General features: G+C 31.8%; 1 protein-coding gene across 2 annotated transcripts in view; it reads left to right on the top strand.

The window, feature by feature from the left end:
* The first annotated feature begins 550 nt into the window (after positions 1 to 550).
* Positions 551 to 18,237, top strand: part of LOC118198813 (short-chain dehydrogenase/reductase family 16C member 6-like) — a 42,104-nt gene continuing 24,417 nt past the window's right edge. Inside the window, exons 1-2 of one of the 2 annotated variants that reach the window (XM_035370589.2) lie at positions 551 to 702; positions 8,145 to 8,611. In XM_035370589.2, the coding sequence (XP_035226480.1) occupies positions 8,156 to 8,611 (456 nt within the window). In that variant the 5' untranslated portion in view covers positions 551 to 702; positions 8,145 to 8,155. The other variant, XM_035370596.2, reaches the window with a different exon arrangement.

The following is an 18,237-nucleotide window of genomic DNA, read 5'->3' as shown; positions in this document are numbered from 1 at the left end:
ATTTGGCAAACAATCGCCAAACTTGAGCCAGTCAAAGACGCCGGACTTAAAAAAAAACATTTACTCCGGACTAAGATGGAAAAAGTTGCGAGGTCTTGGCTAAGTGGGAAGTGTTTATTTACTTCTGTTTATCTATTACTGTTTCGTTTCGGCTCAAATTTCACTATTTTTCCGATTTTCCATCGCGGATAAAATTCCACTAGCAAAAAAGACACCAAACCGTTTAGCTATATCCCCTTTTGCAAGTGAAAATTCTTTTCACACAAAAATTAAATAAATAAAAACGAAAACAAAATGCTTTTCCCCCCACTTTCCTTTTCTTTTTTTCTCTCGATATTAAATTAATTGAATTTCTTGAACATGCATTAGAACTTCAGCCAGTAGGTTAGGAATGTAAACAAGATTTACTTTCTTAATAACTTTCTGGGGAAAAAATAAATCATTTATTCTTGTTCCTCGCGATGGATTTGCCCAGCGAACACCCAAGCACTTTCTCCATTTCAAGTCACGTTCCGATTCCGGAATACGAAAGTGTTCCACTTGAGTCTGGCTCAGTCTTGGCGAGAAGAGTATGATTTTCAGGCAACCCTGCTCAGGCTATTGTGAAGTAATCTCAAGTTGATTAGCTTCTCTTCTCTCGAATTCAAGTCAGAAAAACGAAAGAACTCTAAGCGAAGCGATTAATCCTTAGCGGACAGTCAGGTAAGTGCTCTTCTCCCTGGTCATTCTGTCAACAAAAACTGACGTTTTCCTCTCGCTTCGTATAAAGGTCTTTGAAGAGGTTTCAGATGTGATGAGGATTTCTAAGGATGAGGTTTTTGACAGGCGCTTAATAGTTTATGCCGCTGTCAGTTTTCTTTTATGATTCTCAATAAATCTTTAACGATTTTATTAACAGCTAGCAGAAAGAACTTTTATCGATATTTTTAAAACTTCGTCTCTATTTTTATTATTTTCCTTTAGGACTAAGAAAATAGATTTTATAATTATTAATTAATAAATTAGTAATTAGTAAATTAGCCGTTTATCAGCCAGTGATCTTTTAAAAACTGCAGTGACTGAAATAAAAGTTTTAATCATAGGATAAAATTACACATTATAATTTCTCATGTAAAACATAGCTTTTAATTCCTACATGCATTTTAATTAGCATAGTCTTTTTTACGTACAATCTATGACTGCAAGAATTTAAATCTCTACATCGTCTTAACTTTTTCTCTCGTAATTTAAATTTTATTAAATTTTTATAACGTTCAGAATTTAATTTATCTTTTCTTCTAATTAAGGTATTTTTCATATTTTTACCTTCAATCAAAATTACTTTACAAAGCAGTTGCTAAATTTGATTTTTACATAACGCAGCTGAAACGTGAAATAATTTAAATGCTCCTAAAAAGCTTGAAATTTTAGGAGATTCTGCAATTTATGTACCTCTTCCACCTTCTTTTATTTTGATATTTCTATTTATAAATTCAACACCTTGTTAATGCAAAAGAACGGAAACAAAGTTAAAAACTTTATATCAGTGCATATCTATTTATCTATCTATCTATGTATATGTTTATCTAGTCGTATGTGTATCTATTTATCTATGTATCTGTTTATCTATCTATATATGTATCCATCTCTCTTTCTATATATCCATATATATATATAGAGAGAGAGAGAGAGAACATTTACATAAATTTAATGAAAGATATATATATGCAATAATGTTATGCACATTAAATAACAATGAAAATTAGATATGTATTCTAATTTTGGTAAAAGAATTTTTTTGTACCTAAAGCTCTTAAAACGAAAAGAAATAAGGAAATATATAGTGTATACCTTTGAGATTCTCCTTTGTATTAAGATGGAAAATTGCCTTCATTTACAAGCCATATGATAAAAATTTCCGGTTCAGAATTTATTTGCTTCACTCTTCACCACCCCCCCGTTCTTGTTTTTCTTAAAATTTAAATATATCTGATAGACTCAGTAATATTGAACTTTCGAAGATAAATTTAAACTATGTGAAATTTTTATAAAATGAAGGCAAAGAGAATGCAAGGGATTCTCAAGCAAAATTTTCAAAAGGATAATTTGATGCCATATGTGGAAGTTTAACTAAAGACTGAAGTTCATTTGCACAGTTAGAAGGCAAAAATTCAAGTCTAACACTTTTCAAATCCGTAATTCAGATGAATGACCCACGTAAGGATCAATAAAGAGAATAATTTTGTGTTATCCCCTTTTCATTTTCTTACATAATTTACTCGAAAAAAATTCAAAAATCGTTTTAACCTTCTACGCCTTTTTGATGTTAGACTCAATGGGAAATGATTTAATATTTTTAAAACGAAACAGCTTTTTGTAATTTCCTGTAACCGAAAGTGTTAACTTTTATCCCAACAGCCATTGCAAACAGGAAAAAAAATTAAAACTTTTTGGGTCAGTTTTTATCCGTGATGTGATTCTTCATATGCAATTTAATTCTTATTCGGCAGAAAATTAAAAAACGGAAAAAACTGAAAAGCTCTCATATCAAATGTGCTGAAAGTATTTCTCTCAGAATAATTTTCAATAAGCAGAGACCTACTTTGTTACTAGTGATAAATCAACACTTTCTGATTTGTCATACACTGATCTATATGCGATACTATGCCAGCCTTAAAGTTAATGGATCTGTCTATCCATTACGAATGCGGCCTTTTTACTTGTTTAATTGGGCCCGTTATGAAATCCTGTGAGTATTTACATCTCTTTCCTAGCCGAATTTGTACGCAAATTACCGAAATCAGCAGCTCGAGTGCGCATCTATTGCTATAGCGTTAATGCACATATATAGGCATGACTGTATTAGTTTTAAACCTAAGCTGAGAACACTAGATTATGCTAGGAAGCATACGCATCCGCCCAAGAATACAGTCGTATAATTTCTAGCAGCTTAGAAATTAAATGATGAAATATGTTGAGATAAAAAGACTGATCAGAAAAGGGGAACATTTTACCCTTAAACTTTTATTTGAAAATAATGTAGCCTCCATGTCAACCATTTGACGACCAATAGGAACAGATTCCGTTTTGGGATACTGGTATTTAAAAAAAAATTAATTTAAAAAAACATAACTACCGGGGGTTGTTTCCCCATCGCAACTTGCAAACAAAAGAGGGCAAAAAATTGTCACAGGCCTGCATTCATGAGGCACTAAAAAACACTTTTTTGACATGTGATTAAAAGTATTTCTCCCCTCCCTCCCTGCATTAGATGATGAGAACACCTATATTCTTCGTTACTTCTGAAGCTCTGTCTCTTAAAAATGTACTATTAATTGCCAAACTGGCAGCTCAAATAGCTTTTAACAACTTTTGTAAAATATCTTCAAGCTCTTTGTAAAAAGACTATTATTCAAGCATTTTTTCCTTACAAAGTTATGGAAAGATTTCGTCAACACTTCTGCAACCCTTTCTCTACAGTTATTTGAACAAGGGATGGTGACAAACTATATTTTCTTGCAATCTCAGGTTTAGTACTTTTAAAGAGCTATAACAAAGAGAACAGAGTTAAAGAGAATAACATTTTTCTTGTCATCAAATTTCGAGAATTTCGTTTCTTAATAGTCATATATTATTCATGAAAATCATTATCTTTAATGATCGGCAATTTGAAAAAATAAGACAAGCAACAATGAAACTAATTTTAGAATAGGGAGAAAGGGGAAGCAACCAGGAACTTCCGAATGTGTAAACTGAATAGGAGGGCAGGTTCTTTGAGAAAATTTTGAAAGGAGTGTTTCTTATCTGACCACATTTCGTAAAAAGGATAGGAATTTTCCTTGGGTTGATGGAGCAGGTGTAGCGTCCTTCATGAGTGGTCAAGGTTAAAGTATCATCTACTTTAGAAGTGTTGGAACTTCTGAAACATTTTATGGCTATACTATACAAGAAAATCTAAAACTATATTAAATTACAAAAAGCACTAGAAACAAGAAATTGTATTAGTTAATGATGCAAGAAATAGGATAATTTATAATGCATGTCGATAAAAAAAAACTTCAAGATCTTAATTTTGATTACGTGAGATGCGAAAACATAAAAATGCAATTTGCTGCATTTCTTGTAATTATAAAATGAAAATTACATTCTATGCGTATTATTAGGGCAGTTTACTGCTGATATTAATTTTATTGATTGTTGAGTTCCGATATGAAAAAGTTTGCAACATGTTTCAATTTATAATTCTGTGCAGTATTCAGAAATATTCAGTAGAATATCATTCTACAGTCAAAAGCTCCTAATACAGACACTGGTAAAAAAATTTCTTATGGTTATTATTTTTTATGCACATGGGTATAGGGAAATTTCAATACTTCAGTTGTTCTTCCCAATGTACTTACGTTAAATTTAATAACTTTAAGTGCTCACTTCATAAATATGTTTTCAAACAAGAATACTTTTCGAGAATGTAGAATTTTCCCCCTTGAGTTTATTATTTAGCGATGATAATATTTACTTTCACGAATGTTTTTATTATTATTAAACAAATTATCAAAATATTCCTCCTCTTTGAAATAATTAAGTACTTTGAAATAACTAAGTGTTTTAACTAAGTGCGATTAACATGCGCCATTTTTGTATTTACCTTAACAGCTGACGGAGCATTTATATAACATATAAAGAAATAGTCATGTATGTTAAGAATAATATTGCTAATCCTATCTGCATTACAATTCATCTATTTTATTTTTCCTTTATTCAATTAGCACTCTTCCCCCCCCTACGATATTTAATTGTACCAATGAGTATAAGACCCTAAATTCTATTATTAAAAATAATAAGCAAATAAATAATTATAATAGTCTTCTAATTCAACAGAAAGGAGAAAAAAATTATAATGAAATTATCGAGCTAAAGAAAATAAGTAAATGAACATCCTCTGCGTTTGTTTATCACTCAGCACAGCGATTTAAATGAAAACGAGTCTCCTAACATTCTGCAGAAATGTGGGAAGAGGCAAATCTAATAAACCTGATCACGTTCCAGATTAACAAACGTATTTCCTCCGGTTAAATTTTTTGTTAATATAGCGTTTAAAAAATCCTCCTAATCTTTCTTCCCCCCCCTCCCCTTGTTATTTAAAATCTGTTATTGCTAGGATAGCAAGTGTTTCATTCAGCTGAGCAGATGTCCCTGAAATTATATAAAATAAGATAATTCTGAGCTCGTAATGTAAATAATCTCAAAAATACGAGTTTTTGTTCTCTCCGTATTGTTTTCCCTTTTACGACTGACCTGCATTTAAAAGAGGCAGGAATGGTGGGAGGGTAATTGCAGGAAAAGAAACTTGATTATCAAGTTATCTGTGACATGCGTAGGAAATTAAATTGTCCATACACATTTCATACTTCACTTCGCTCATTTCTAAAATTAAATTTTATCATTAAGCAAATCACTTTTTCATTTATAAATAAGCGCAATTGAAATGCGATATAACGCATCCTCTGAGATTCAAAATAACCGGCCTGTTACATCAAATTTTGCTTGAAAATAAGCATTAAGCGTAAAGACTCGGAGTCCCCGCATATTCAGTATTCTTCTGAGTTACATATGATGCCAGTATATATGTACAGTAAATTTATGAGACCCCTTTCTAATAGTGACCCATTATAAAGTCTTGGTACCTTAACGCAAGACGGTCACTGATTGACAAACTTTTACAAGGTTACCCCTATATAAAGGTGCCCGAACAGTTTTCAAGATTAGTTTTTTAACCTGAAAAAGGCAAACTCTATAAAGGTGCCAGCATTTTATAGAGGATTAAATAGGGTTTTTTGCTATTCTGATTAATCCGGCAAACAAAAATTCGATTTGCATAGCAATGCCTTGACATAAAGATGCTGGCACCCTCGTAAATATTGTTTTTTACTTCCTTGTGTGAAGTAAAGATAGTATTGTAATCGCGAAAAATTTCGGAAATTATAGTTCAACGAAAATACCCATTTTTACTGTTCCCGAATCCATTTGGATGATTTTTTTGCTTGACATCTGCCCGTACGGGCAGAATAAATAACTCTTTTTTTTTTTTTTTTTTTTTTCCAAAACTGAATGTAAATTTATTTTTAAATGGATTCAAAATAGATTTCTTCCCTGACGTCTGTATGTACCTAGGTCTGCATGCATGTATGTATCTCGCATAACTCAGAAACGATTACCCTTAAAACGTTGAAATTTCGTATATGGGACTGCTATAACTTCCAGTTCTGTACCTCTCTTTATTATTACAAATATATACCACCAACTTACCGGCCGTTATTTTCGTAATCGTTGGTCGTAGTCATATACTTCCAATCACAGAAGCGTTTTAAATGACGAAAGCATTCATGTTTTGGCAATGTCAAATTTAAAAAAAAAAAAATCCTTTTTCGACAAATAACGAAATCTAACTTTTAAAACCATCTCTCGGCTCCTATACGTATATCTGGGAAAGTTTTATAATCGGTATGAAAAAAATAAAAGTATAAGAAGTTTGACTTCCGTATGAAGATGGACCGGGATATTTAATTTCAAAATTTGCAATTTTTGATGTCATTTTCAACTAGAAGAGGAAACTAGGAGAGGCCTTTTATATATGAAAAATGAAGGTATTGATTTAAAAAAGAAGAATAAAATGAGAATTTTAATAAACACAGTATTACTTTATATGATTCAGTTACTTTAAGTAGTTATTTGCCCATTTAAATATTTTGTGAAGGTGTACTAAGCTTTTTAATACAGAATTTTTTATTTAAGATCTGTACGCGAATTCCGAAGAATTAATTCCCATTAAGAGTCCGGTAGCACAATGGCTAGCGCATCGATACCCAGGCTTTGCAAGGTCGACTCAGAGATCCACCCCTTGGGTCGATAAATGAGTACCAAGTTCGCTTGGCGACTAAACACTAACGACAAGCTGACCTTGTTCAGGGCATATGCTTAAGCACCCCGGGGCCCACGGTCAAGAAAGCAGATTTCGGGGCACTGCTGGCCTTGGCCCACTGGGGCTGTTGCGCCACTGAGTTTAGTTCTTAATTCCCAATAAATTGTAGAGACATTATGATTTTTTTGGAAGCAAGAGAGATTGAAAAATTAGCAACACCTTCGCCGGGAATCGAACCACGGACCTCTGGAATACCGGCCCAGCGTACAGAATCACTACACCACGAAGGCACGATAGGAAAGCAGGAGAAATACCTTATTTACTCCCCCTTTTAAAGGGCGACTAGGGTTTTTAGGGGATCCAATCGCCAAATCCTGGGTTTGGAGAATCCTCATCCAACACCCTTTTTAGTTCGGGCGCCTCTGTAGAGACATTAGGATTTTTTTGGAAGCAAAAGAGATTGAAAAATTAGCAACGCCTTCGCCCCGGGAATCGAACCATGGACCTCTGGAATACCGGCCCAGCGTGCAGAGCCACTACACCACGAAGGCACGCTAGGAAGGCGGGAGAAATACCTTATAAAGTAAAAAAAAAAAAAAAAAAATTAACCGGAACAAATTAAACTAAATTAGCAATAGTTGAATTGTTGATATGAACTTTTCTTTTAGGAGTTTTTCGGTTTATTTTCACAAAGCAGTGTGCAGTTTTCTAATACGAAAACTTATGATTAGAACCAATATACTGCACAGGCCCAAATATAAGAACAGATGTTTTTTCTTACACTGCACCTTGTAAAACCATACTCAAGTTATATGCACCGTCTAACTTATAATAAAATATTAAGCTAATTTCCTTTAAAATTTTCTTTAAAAGGAAACATGTTTATTTCATTTTACTTTAAAGGGCAATTCAATTAGTTATGCATGAAAGTAACTTTAGAATACTTTTAATCAAAACGTTTTCTGAGACCTTCTCTTGATCAAGAAAAATTATCATCTGCGGTTGTTCTGTTAAATGCAAATTAAGTAATGAAACATTTAATATATATATAATATATATATATATATATATATATATATATATATATATATATATATATATATATATATATAGCCTGTTTCCTATCCAACTGAACTTTTCTTACGTTTTCAAAACAATTTTATAACAATTTATGACGTTTATTGCCTTAAAGTTTTATCTATAATACTTACAGTTCTTAATTTTTTCTATTGTTTCATTCATGCAGATATTCCAATTATGAATGAGGTGGTTGAGACAGTAGTTAATATTCTGGTGGTCTTCTACTGCTGCTTAGAAGGAATAGTTCTGTTCTTCATACCTCGACGATTTAAATACAAAGATATAACTAATGAGATTGTCTTAATCACAGGAGCAGGTAGTGGCATCGGGAGACTCATGGCTATCAAATTTGCTAAAAAGGGTGTCATTTTAGTATTGTGGGATATCAACGTAGATGGTAACGAAGGAACTGCAAAACTTGTGAGAGAGGAAGGTGGAAAGGCTTATACATATAAAGTGGATGTTACAGACAGAGAAGCTGTTTATAAAACGGCTGCAAAAGTAAAAGAAGATGTAGGCATCGTAACTATTCTAGTTAACAATGCTGGAATTGTAAGTGGCAAAAAAATTCTGGATTTAGACGACAAGATGATAGAAAAAGTTTTCAGTGTGAATGCTTTGTCTCACTTTTGGGTAAGTAAACTATTCCTCCTATTTTTCTGTATTTTGAAAGCTGCTTATAATGCAATTTTAGTGTTTATTGTTTTGCTTATAAGTATCATAGATGCGTGACACAAATCTAGAAACTGCCAGCAAATATTCCCAACGTAATTAAAGTTCAAGGAAAGTAATACGCAAAGAGTGTAAAAGTGTTAAAATACATTTGCAAGGCCAAAGTTAAGCTTTACATCTATTTTCGTCAATATTATTGCTTTCACTATCCATCAAAAACAGGTTTTGCATATTGGAAAAATTAGTATCACACATTAACATACGCAGCCTGAAGCATGAATCCCGCCTCATATATGCTGCTGTTTGTGAAAATATAATTTATTTAATACTACATGATGTTTCTTATCGGTAGGATAATGTTAATTCTATCGTGATACTGTACTCTTCTACCAAGTTAAAGTAATAATCTTAAATTTCGCAAATAATATAAAAATACTTCCTTCAGCAAAATAGTTTGTGTCAAAAGACTGGCTTCATTTTTCATATTGGATTTTTATTTGGTTATGATTTAACTCGAACTTCTTGTCTTCTTCCCTTTTATTCTTCTGATATTCCTGCAACATTTGTTTTGTTATTGCAGAAAGAATATTTTTCTTTTTTTATTTCTTGAACTGACTTTTTTCTTTGGTTCTGCCCAAAACAAAGCTCTTTTAAATGGCCTTTTCAAACTGTTTGGGGTCATTCTCAACCATTTCCATGCTATTACAATCTGCATTAAAACTGATTGTCCCCGCTACACTTATATTTTTATTCCTTAATCTTCAGTTTGCAGATGAGTCATAAAGTGAAAATTTTTGTTGTTTTTGAAAGCCCTGTTGTTCAACTAATCATATATATCTCACTCTGAATTAAATGAATATTTGTCTTCAATGCAAACATAAGGGGAATTACAGTTCATTAATAGTGAAAATTTAATATCCACTCCTATAAACTTGCCATTTTAACATTTTAGCAACGTCTATCTAATCTAACGCCGAAAATAAACTAAACTGCAAAATTTATAATAAGTATCCCTTAAAATATACTTTAAGGGATACACAACTTTTTCATCAATTACCAGATACTAGTTTTCTGGAAAAATAATTATCAACCTACATTGGTAAATTTTTTTAAGAGAAAGGCGTAAATTTAAACATGTGAATCAAAAACTTGGGAAAATAAAATTAACTGAAAGAAAATTAATGCAAAAATACAACAAAATTTACGAAAAATTATAAAATAGATAATTCTTTGGTCTTTGTCAAAGTGCAACTAAAAGAATTATCAACAGAGCTACATTTCTGAATTATATATATTCGATTTCGAAAAAAATCATTGTATTATATATGAACACTCTGCCATTGTCAGCTAAAGTCCATAACATAGACAAAGCGCCGTATAAAGGGGCGGGCTGTACACCCGGCTTAGGGCCGTTTCCTCTTTTCCGATTTATCCTCATCTCAAAAGAGTGCCCGACTTGTCCCCTAGCCTTCCCTACCGGTTCCCTCTTTTCATTTTCATTTTTCCTGGAAAAGTCACTTTCTGATCCTGCGAAACCTGCTTTCGTTAATTAAAACTGTTTAGACGAGGTGACCTATACTGCCCTGATCTAGTTTAGCTTTAGTATTTCCTTTAGACAATTCTCTGCGGAATAATAAATTTTAGGAATGTTCATAATATGTATATCTGAATCAGGTTATAATTTTATTTTTTTTGTTTCACATACTTTTTCAATCGATAGAATTATAGTTCCACTGCTCTGAAAGCCAATCAAAATACAACCGAATGTGTAATTAAGACTAAGACATATGTTTATTAAAATATTAAAAGTACAGGGAGTCCTCTTCGAACGTGACCATCCACGCTTCTACAGAATTTGGAAGTGTGGATTTAGAGAGTGGTATTTAGTTCCAATGTTTATGTTCTAAAAAATACACTTCCTTTCGGAGGATTAGGCTCAAGAAAATCGTAGCCACTAGATGATTTATTATAATTATTTTCTAATAAACAATCAAATTAATTTAATCTAATGACAATTTGCAAGATGACTGTTTATTCTGAGAGAGATCTAATTAGCTGTTATATAAGCTTAATTGTTTTTTTGTATATTTTTTTATTAGATATAATTGATATATGTCAGTGCACAGTAAATAAGTATACAAAAAAGGCCTAACAGATTGTTTAAAATTAAAATTCAAGATATTAATGATAATTTTTATATTATTATACGTAATACTATGATTTATGAATGATGAAGTTACGTAATATTAAACGCACTTAAAATCCGAACACGCAGAACTCTGAATTTCATGTCTCATATAATTATAAATATATATTCATATTATTACAAAACTGTATTAGGAATCTATTGTTTGCGTAGTTATCATCTGTAATTTTTTTAAAAAATTATAATTTTTAAATTTTATTTAATTGTAATTTGTAATTAATATGCAGCTTTTAAATTTTTTACAAATTATAACGTGATGCATATTTATTATCACATTCTATCATGAACAAATACATATGATACGTTTTGATATCTCTTACTTTATATAGTTTCCAAAAGACAAAAATGAAATTTAAAACTCAAATTTAGGGATTTCTGTAACGAAATCTAATCCTAAATATCTAGTACTTGGGATAAGGTGATAAGATGGTTAAAAATTTCCAGAAATGGAGTAAGTTCGTCACGTTCATCTTACAGTATAGACTGTATATATTTTACATAACTTCATAGAATAAAGACTAAAAGAATTGCGAAGATTTCTTTTTTGAATGCCGAGATTACTAATTCACCACCTGATCGTGGGGCACGAACCCATGACCCCAACAACACATCATTTTTTTTAAAGCCTCGTTACAGTAGCTCTTTCTATTGAGGCGAAACAGAAATAAAGGCTGCATTTGGGTACATTAAGTTAGCACATTAAGGCTATGTAAAAAATACGAAAATTTTGCTTTTTATTGCTTTAATCCAACAGCTACACGGACTACATTAAATTAAAAGAATCCATCAGTTTCTCTTCTAGGAGCATTAAATTTCAAAGAAATATTTTCTCCTACATTCTTTTTTTGTATCAATTGTTCGGGCAAATTCGGAAGTAATAAAATAATTTTACAACTGATTAAAATCAAAATAAGTTAGAGCTTTCCTTATATTTAAAAGTCATTTAATGAACGTAAAACATACGCAACTGGTGACAAAATAAAGTCAATTATTTATGAAATACAGTTGAAGAAGTATTTGCGTTACAAGGAAATCACTCGTAGCGCATCTAAAAGAATGCATGAGCATTACTCCTCGCAGCATAGAAGACACTAAAACTCATTTTGAAAATCCCATGTTTCCTAATTAAATACTTTCGTCTGAATTATTACAACGAAACAATTTAATTCGAGAAGAAAGTATTTAATTCGTTTCCGAATTAAATACTTTCGTCTGAATACAGGTTTATACTTTAATAAATCACAGTTCTCCACTTTTTTATGCTTTTTCATGCTTTCTCTTCTCGAATTTTTCCGACCTTAAATAATGTCCTAAGCCCGTTACAAAGGTTTCCCACTGATCAGGTCAACAATATCCAACAGATATGATCAAGCACTTGAGGTTTTAGAATAATATCAAAAATTTTAAATGCATTGCAGTGACATTATAAAGTTGCTTTTAAGCTAGGCTTTATCTATTCTTCTTTTTACATGAAAAATTTTAAAAGATAAAATATTACACTAAAAGTCCATATTTTTAGCTATCCAGTCATGTCACAAAAGGGATCGGACATTTACGAATACAAAATAAAAATCAAAAAGCATAATTTAAAAAAAAAATTCTAAACTTTTTTTAGATTTGCACTAACTTCCTAAACATGATTTACTCTTTTTGTCATGGATTCAACTAGATTTTTTTTAATTACTTTTGTTTTAATTTCTGTATATTAATCATGCGCTGCTAATTTCAAGTTACATTAGTTACATTTCAAGTTCAGAGCAATTAAAAACAGCTAAACTAGCATAGTCATAGCAAAATTCTTAGGGCCATTGTTTGATAAAGTTTGGAATTATTTTGCAGGTTAATGTTTTGTACTGGTGATTTAAAATTAATTTTCAAATGTGTATTTATTGTACTAATGCATTAAGGTCTGTTAATTATGAACTGGAGGGAAAAATCATCTGTACTGTATCATTTATGTAATCTCGTCCTTGTCTGACCATGTTGAAATTATTTGTGTTGCAATAAACTCCTGACAGGAGGGCGGAGACAATGCCTGCTAACCTCTGGTAGTCGCCAGGGTCTCCGCTATCCATCACCTGTAGTGATGCATTGTACCGAGAAGAAACTTAAGATTACAATTTCAGTCGGTAATTTATGCAAACCTATATCATAATTAATCCTCCGCCATGTTTTACTGATGCCTTTACTAAAAATTTATCATTCTAGGCAAATATGCTAAATCAACTTTCTTTATTAAATAGTAGCTTTCTTCTAGCATTCAGAAACTTATTTTTCAGAACTTTTGAGTAAAAAAGACGAAGTTTTCTGCTTTTTCATTAACGTTTAATTTCTTTTCCTCTTCAACCGGCCAATATATTCAGCACATCGGATTAGTATTTTGACAGCCTACAGATTAACAAATACTTTCCGTGTTTATGAAGCTCTACTGAAAGTTTAGAAAGCACACACACTTTTTTAGTTTATAAATTTTCAACAACACTGCTTTGTATTTTATGGGACAGTTTTAATGGTCTCCCAAATCCTCCATTATTTTGAATTCTATAATGTTTCCAATATTGTTTTAATATAATATATAGAAGACTATTAAAAGTTTTAATTTAACGAATTCCGCAACTTTTGTAACTATTCATTTTTTTTTCCTTGTTGTAAATGGGGGGGGGGAAATCTTAAGAGTTTCTTATCGCATACGCTTCTTAAAAGTAGAAAATAAAACAAAATGTTGAAATAACGCTAATTCTAGCAAATTTTTTTAGAAAAATTAAAAAAAAACGAGTTTGTAGATATTGCTTGAAGTATTTTAACGCAAAGTATAATCATAAACTTACACCCATTTATTTTTTGTAGTCTCAGTAGTGTCCAAAAAAATTTTTTTTGACATGATTTTCCCATTCTAAAGAAAATGGAGCTCGAGGACTTATTTGGGAAAGAATATTTTGTGTAAAACGAAAAATCAACGCATATTTCGAGAAAACAAAGTTTAATAACTTCCTTTCGATGCGTTTAAAGCTTCTGACATTATTTTTGGAAACTGAAAATTCTCGATAATTTTCCTGAGACGTAGTATATACTCAGTAGCACATCTCATTATAGGCCTGCAGAAGAACGATGATTCTCATAAAAAAATTTCTCACAATTTTTTCAGGCTATCAGGCTTAAGGTACTTAGACATTGTGTATGAAGCAATATCTCTCATTTCATCAGAAATGCAAAGGTTTGCATCAAATAGGTCATACATAACAATATGTATTATGCAAAATAGCAAAGAATTCATTGAATGAATCAGTAACAATGTTGATACTAGAACTTCTACTTCCAACAATACCTTTATTTCTTCACGTTTAGTATTGAATTAAGATCTAACAAAGAATGCAATATCCAGTGTTTATACTGTATAGCTCTTAAGACATCGTATTAAGCGCAATTACCTAAAACGTTCGTTAGAATGCTGTGAATCTGCACGCTCTTGAATTAACGAAACTTTACTATACTAACGAAAAAGTATATAGAACTCTTCTGAAACTTTTGATTTTTTTGTTATGCATCTATCTATGTGTCAAAAGAAAACAAATACATATATACTTTATAACTCAAGTTTAACTAAGTATATCTCAAGTTTTACTAACTGTAATTGAGAAATGTCACTTGTCTAAAGCTATTTAAAACAACAATTCTGTACAATCAAGTATCACTCAAATTAATGTAATTTAAATCCTTTAAGAAACGTATGAAGCACAAGCAGTTATGTAAAATTATTCTTTTTTTAATCTTTTAAACTAAAGAACTTACCGAAAGTACTTACCTTGGATTCATAGTTTTGGAGATGTTGTTGTTGTTGCTAATGCTCACTTGCCTCACCATGCTCACCTGTATTTTCATGATATTAGGATCATTAAAGTCATAGTTATAGATTTTAATTTCAGAATTATTTACTCGCCCCTGGCTGTTATGAAATCTTAAGGCTAAGTGAAAATAATGGGTCTTAACTGGACATTTTAAGTTCCTTGTGAATTGCATTGTTTCTTATGCACCAGAGGGAACTAGTCTTAGTGCATTATTCTGGGCAGTTTGCAATTGCTTTCTTGATGGTTCTTCTTGAGTAAGCCCAAACTGGGCAAGCATAATAACAGCATAGGATGTAGAATGGATTTATAAATTATCAACTTGTTACCAATAAATAGAATACTGTTTCGAGAAATTGAAGGGCAGTGTATACGTTATCGAAACTTCTGGATAATACATGTAATGCGTGGGGTCCATGTGAGAGAATTAGTGAGGATCACCGTAAGTGACTTGCTTAGCCCAGGCTAGAATTATTTTATTGAACTGAAGACTTTTGTGGATTTTCTTATTCATGTTAAATAATATGGCCGTAGTTTTGTCAACGTTCATTTGGATTTTTCACTTTCTCAGCTAGGTCTCCAGCGCCTGGATCTGATTTTTTTAATGTTATATGACTGGAATAACGAATGCACTTTGAGCAAGGATTGCTGTGTCATCAGCTTACATTGTTAGTGTAGTGTTGTGTGAGCGTGGAATGTCTTTCACGTAAATGTTAAAAAGTGTGGTCCTTACTAGGGACCTTAGTAGGACGGCTGAGATAGCTTGACAGGTTGAATATGTGACCTAACAAGACATGATGATACTCTATTATGTCGCAACTCACCGCTTGGAAAACCGCTTAGTCTATTATACAAATGAATAAACTGTAATGCAATTTTTATAGCATATAATATTATATTCATAGCAGAATATTAGAAACATTACTGTATCAAAAAAAAATCTGCACCACTTTTTTAAGCAATTTAATTTGTTCCTGAAACGTCATGAATTCTCTGCTTATTGGAAGCAATTCCAGCATAATTAGAGACGTTTCATATAAAAGCTGTGGTATTCTTACGAGACCCGTTATTTTAGGTTTACAATATTTCACTTAATAAAAAGCAATGAAAAATCTCGTTTTATTGAGTTGTTCAGTTGACTTGATTGATAAACTGCTCAGGAAAATCTACGTCATAGGAGATTTCAAACGACATTTCCCATCACCAACTTCAGAAATTAATGTAATATTGCAACTGCGAAATTATTACAGCATCAGAATATGTGCAATAATTAATTTTGGGTAGCTACGATTTATTTTTATGTTTGTTTTAATTTCTGTCACTTTAAATGACGTCGTGCGAAGTTATCAAGTGTTCATGCGATAACATTTTGATATTTTTTATGATACATTTATGTTTACTTTATGGTAGTAAATGACAAAATAAGCTAGTATCTACATGCATTTTATACATGCATGATATATACATATGCAGGCTACATGTTTGCCTGCTAGATTTTTTAACTGTCCTAGATCTTCAAAATATTTCCTTTGCAATATATTTAAAATGTATTTATATACGGGAGGGAGGACTGCGTGTCTGAGCTCACCTGTACAGCCTAAACTTGGATTCCTCAACATTCAAGTAGTCAACAGCTGTTAAGTTTAACATATTACAACCATTGCCTATTTCTTCAAGCAGAAATCAGTTATGAGTATTTTTTTATGAATACGTATAGTAAAACAATTTAAATGTATACCAACTGTTTTGAATTTGTTTCGAAACTACAGAATGATTAGATGTTGAGTTTCCATCAAAAAGTAAAGAAGAATAAGGAGCTTTCTAGACCGTAATCAAATGACGTTTTTCTTGACTGTGGATTTCAGTCATGCCTGGATAAATCACCAAAGTACAAGCACTTGCTTTTCCGTAAGGCAAGAATGGCCTGTTAATTACCGTGTCCACATTGAGAGCAGATAATAAAACGACGCACAAAACAGGCAATTCCGGGGCAAGTTAGCTTCAGTTAACATCGTGTCCCACATAGCTCGCGAAATGATCGTTCTCGATTTCTTTCTGTTGATTGCCTACGTTTGCTTTTCCGCATACGTCAGTAATGTCCGAAATGAACATTGAGATTATTAATTTAAACTTACAATAATGTGGCTTACCTTCTCTCTAAAGTTCGATTAATGAGCGGAATATATATGATGGTTATCAAAATCTTTTGTCCAAACCACATTATTAATGTTTCTGTCGCTATAACAAAATGGAAGTAGACGAAATCAAATTAGATGTTTCTTTCAAATTTTTCTATGCTGTATTTTATATACTTAATATCTCTCCATTTTATTCATTTAGATACATATAAATCAGTAGTTTTATTTAATTTGTTCTCAGTAGCGATCTCGGATTTTATTAACTAGGTGCTACATTTTTTTGATAGAAATGAAGGATATCCTTTCATAACATAAGCTGATTGATTAAAAACCATAGAATGGTCCTCGACTCCTTTCGAGGAGGAAGAGGTTTCGTTGCGGATGAGCTTTCGTAGTTTCTTGCAAGTATGCCACAAATAACCGAAGTTGTTACCCTTAAAAAGTCTTCCATAACGGTACTCTCTAAAGACGAGTGGAGTCCCACTAATGGCCGAGTAGTGAAGATCACTGAATACGATCCCAGATGAATGGGCTGGCTGCATGGTTGGTTTTCGTGGGTTTTCCCAAATGTAACATAGATAAGAGGGAGTTTCTCTAAAAAATTTCTTCACGAAGGCATTCCTCCCCTTAGACTGATAGCTCTTCTGTGCCTTGCCTTGCTCAAATGACCAAAGACAAGTACTCTTATGTTCTTTCTGTATTTAAATTCTTAACTCCTAATTGAGTACTAAGTATCCCGCAAAATTAACAAAATGACTTCGACAGATTAACTTGATGTGGCATTGCTACAAAACTTGTATTTGTAGAAAAATGCAATATCCGCGAAATACAGTGAAACGAAGCATGCTTGTACTACTAATAGCTGAAATGAATAAATAAATTTATCTAAGATTTCGAAAAATAGTAGTCCGAGATAATGCATATTTTTGGATGAAATTATCAAAAGACATTTAATTACATTTGCAACGAACCCTTAAAATACAAAAATTTTCTGAAACCAAATTTCTTCCGATTTTTATGGAAATTCTGACTTAAAATAATAAGAAATACAAAATCGTTCTCAAGTGAATCGCGCTCGAATATTTTATTCAACGATAAGTAATATATGGATTAGAAAAACCTGTTATTAATAAATAATTATAGTATTTGTGGTCATGTTTATAGAAATTATCAGTTAACTATATTATAAATCAACGATTAGATGCATTATTGTTCGTCGGAATTTTGCTCAAAAATTTCACTGGAAATGGCTGAACCCATTTGATATTTATTTAGCTTTCTTGTCACAAAGAAAGTTTGCCCAGGATAAGCCCAAAAGAGGTAGACCGATTATACACTCGCAAGAAGAGGAAAAACAAATATACATAAGTCTAACGAGGAGATCGAATACACATGCTTGGT

Source organism: Stegodyphus dumicola, chromosome X1 (genome assembly GCF_044657685.1).
Source record: "Stegodyphus dumicola isolate Sdum_Otavi_A_Nest chromosome X1, ASM4465768v1".
NCBI lineage: Eukaryota > Metazoa > Arthropoda > Arachnida > Araneae > Eresidae > Stegodyphus > Stegodyphus dumicola.
The sequence above is the reverse complement of the archived record's forward strand: the minus strand, read 5'-3'. Positions and strand labels throughout refer to the sequence as shown.